The sequence below is a fragment of the Triticum urartu genome, chromosome 3 (genome assembly GCF_003073215.2).
Source record: "Triticum urartu cultivar G1812 chromosome 3, Tu2.1, whole genome shotgun sequence".
In the NCBI taxonomy this organism is placed as follows: Eukaryota; Viridiplantae; Streptophyta; class Magnoliopsida; order Poales; family Poaceae; genus Triticum; species Triticum urartu.
Window position 1 is genome coordinate 306,012,723 of NC_053024.1, and position 3,145 is coordinate 306,015,867.

General features: G+C 45.9%; 1 protein-coding gene and 1 long non-coding RNA gene across 2 annotated transcripts; both read right to left on the reverse strand.

The window, feature by feature from the left end:
- Nucleotides 1-362: 362 nt before the first annotated feature.
- Nucleotides 363-870, reverse strand: LOC125548339. Its single transcript, XR_007301011.1, has 3 exons — nt 691-870; nt 510-611; nt 363-434 (listed from the first exon to the last, which is right to left on the reverse strand). It is a non-coding gene; the product is annotated as an uncharacterized LOC125548339 (long non-coding RNA).
- Nucleotides 871-872: 2 nt separating this feature from the next.
- LOC125546814 (serine/threonine-protein phosphatase 7 long form homolog) lies at nt 873-1,441 on the reverse strand. Its single transcript, XM_048710937.1, has 3 exons — nt 1,385-1,441; nt 1,085-1,305; nt 873-1,005 (listed from the first exon to the last, which is right to left on the reverse strand). Exons 1-3 carry the CDS (start codon nt 1,430-1,432, stop codon nt 873-875), a joined length of 402 nt encoding a protein of 133 aa, XP_048566894.1. The 5' UTR covers nt 1,433-1,441.
- Nucleotides 1,442-3,145: the final 1,704 nt, after the last annotated feature.

The following is a 3,145-nucleotide window of genomic DNA, read 5'->3' on the forward strand; positions in this document are numbered from 1 at the left end:
CACGTCATCGACATCGTCATCCAAATAGTCATCCAAAGCCGCCATCCGCGAGGTGCCGACCGTCCTTTTGCCTCTTTCGGTGAAGTCTTCAGGTGTGTACTTGTTGATTCCCTTTCTAGGCTTTAGTACGTATGCAGACCTAACCTGGTACGCCCCCAAGGTCATATCATCATCAGCAACCTATGCATCAACAAAAGATATGGAAAGACCGTGTGTGAGGATATAGTTAGCAATGCATCAACAATTGGATATATATGCTCATGCCATACCTCTTGAGTGACCACACCCACATCCTCATCCTCCAAATGATCACCATGGCTCTGGACCGAAGCGGGATCTGATGGTGTCGCCGACCTAGACTATTCTGGTGATACATACTCGGGGTCACGACAACCAAAAAGGTTTGATAGCCGCCTTAACTTTTGGCCCTGGCGCTGCAACATGTACAAGTGAATGAGACATCGAACGTAGCAACACATGTTAAGTGCTAGTTTGAAGGAGATGTGAACCTTGATGAATGCTCGAAGTGCACCTTCTCCATCGCTTTTGCCAGCCGGGGTTGTTTCAAGAATAGTCTCGGTCTCATCAGCTGCTTTCTTGATCTGGGCACGCTATGAACAGAAATGGTATTAACGTGTTAGGCAAGCGAAGATGTGAATAGTGTGAATCAAAAGCAAAGAGGGCAAATACCACAAAGTTCATCATTGGAGCTGAAGGGATCACTGAGTTGCCTTTCCTGACTAATGCGTTGTACTGGTGTTGGGCTACCTCATCAAAAACAGTGGGTTCTTCCAAAATCTCCTCAGCATACGCCGGCTTGCATACCTCCACACGGGTACTTGCAAGAAACCATGTGAGATAGTTGTTGAACGCTACAGGGAGTGCTCACGAAGCTGGACTCCTTTTCCAGCCCTAGCTTGCTCCACACTAAGCGCAAACTGTACGACATACTTTCTGTGATGCTTGGCCCAATCCTTAATCTTCCGCTGCCTTTTCCTATCCAACCTGCAAGTTAGAAACATAATATTAGTAGCATCGAAACCGCCGAGAAGCTGCTAAGTACTCAAGGTTAATTATATCTTACGCGTGTAGCAACTTGTCCGTGTCCTCCCACTCCGGCGGATGTGCCTGGAACAAACCAAACTGACGGCGCACTCGATGTGGGAGGTGAAGCTCAACCGCCCAGTTGCATATGAGTGGGCACCGCATACGCCAGAGATCCCTATCCCTAGTGCACATCGGATTCAGCCTGAACTCTAAAGGGTCACCAAAACTATCTCCTGTTCCATACGGCTCCCATATCACCTGCAAAATGGGATAGAATGCAAAATTGATATCGAGTTGCAATAGAAGCATCATAATCACTTATGCCATGTCAATTCACCTGCTCAGGCGTGATCGCGTCAAGCTCACTCTGGTACAACTTGTACATGACCGAGGGATCATCGGTCGTCTCATTTATCACATCCCACTTGTAAGCCCAAGTGGGTAGCCATAGTAGGTCGCCTTTGTCGTCCCAATCATCGTACTTCACCTTCTTCGGACGTCCAACCGGCAAACGCTCCCAGCTCCATATGGAAAGTGCGAGCAAACAACCACCAATACCTCCAGATGACCTACAACAGGCTTCGTCCAACTGCACATAAAAGAGAACATGGTTCAATTAAGAGCAAGATCGCATTCATAATGTAGCAATGAAGTGAAAAAGAAACAACTTCATACCTGTCTATACAAGTAAGCCAGTGTCGCCGAACCCCAACTCCATTTGCTATCGAAGACGGTCAACGCCTTCAGCCACATCCATGGAGCATTCTTGCCTGTGCCATCAGCAAAGATAGTCCTGGATATCACATACCACATGTAGACACGAGCATATATCTTGACCGTGTCCTCATCAGCTTCCGGTGGGCAAGTACCAAAGTGCTCAGTAATCCACGTGAAAGTAGCACCGGCTGAGACTCTTTCCTTCTTCTTGTTTTCTGCTGCTGGTTCCGGAGGCTCCGGAGGAACCATACCGATAAGGGCATGCATCTGCGCGCGCCACCCATCGGAGTCGGTGCTCATACATAGAGGATTCCCATCGATAGGAAGACCGGTGATCATAGCAATATCCTGGAGCGTCACTGTCATCTCCCTGGTCCGTAGATGGAAACTGTGTGTCTCCGGCCGCCAATGATCAATAAGCGCGGTGAGTGCTGGAGCATTGTTGGGTGGCGTCGACCGTCTGACCATATGAATGAAAGGGAGAAGTCTTGTCTCCCTTACATACGATGTGTATCGCTCATCATAGCGCATCCACCCAAGGGTGACCCCGTGAGAACGAAGCTTCAAAGGTGCAAGCGCCTACAAACAAACAATTCATAACATTACATATGGGGCATTTGTGTTTGAAATAAATACGAAATTCATAAAACAGGCCACTTTCATTATTACCCGCTGCTCCACCGCCATAGCGTACGACCGGTGTTGTTTGTCCCAGTGATCATCGAGAAGCCAAACCATCCTAACAATTTTGAAAGAAAGCTTTCTTGTCAACACGATTATCTTTTCAATACAAATAAACTAAAGTACGCCTACTAGATGCAAAATACAAAGCATATGTATCCAAACCATTCTTGCCAATACAAATGTAATTTCAATAAACTAAACTAAGCCTACCTCATGCAAGATTCAATACAAATATCTTTCCATATAAATAAAATATTTCAATAAACTAAACTAAGCCTACCTCATGCAAGATTCAATACAAATATCTTTCCATATAAATAAAATGTCAACCTATGTATCCAAACTATATAAATAACATGTCAACCTATGTATCCAAACCACATTCTAGTCTAACAAGGGTTCCCCAAATCGAATACATGCAAGATTCAAACAAAAATTCCCTAAATCTAATACACACAAGATTCAAACAAGGGTTCCTCAAATCTCCGAAATAGCATACATTCTATAGATAGAAAGAAGGAGATCGGTGAAAAGTACCTTCTAGGATGGATTGGTGAAGGAATCCATGGGCCAAATCGTCAGATTTGATGATTTTTTAAGAGGGGATTGAGAGGGGGAGAGGAGGAAGCCGCCGGCCGCCTGTTTTGTAACTCCTCTGGAACGAATGGGTGGGGTGGAGGGGGGCAGCGGGCGGCTG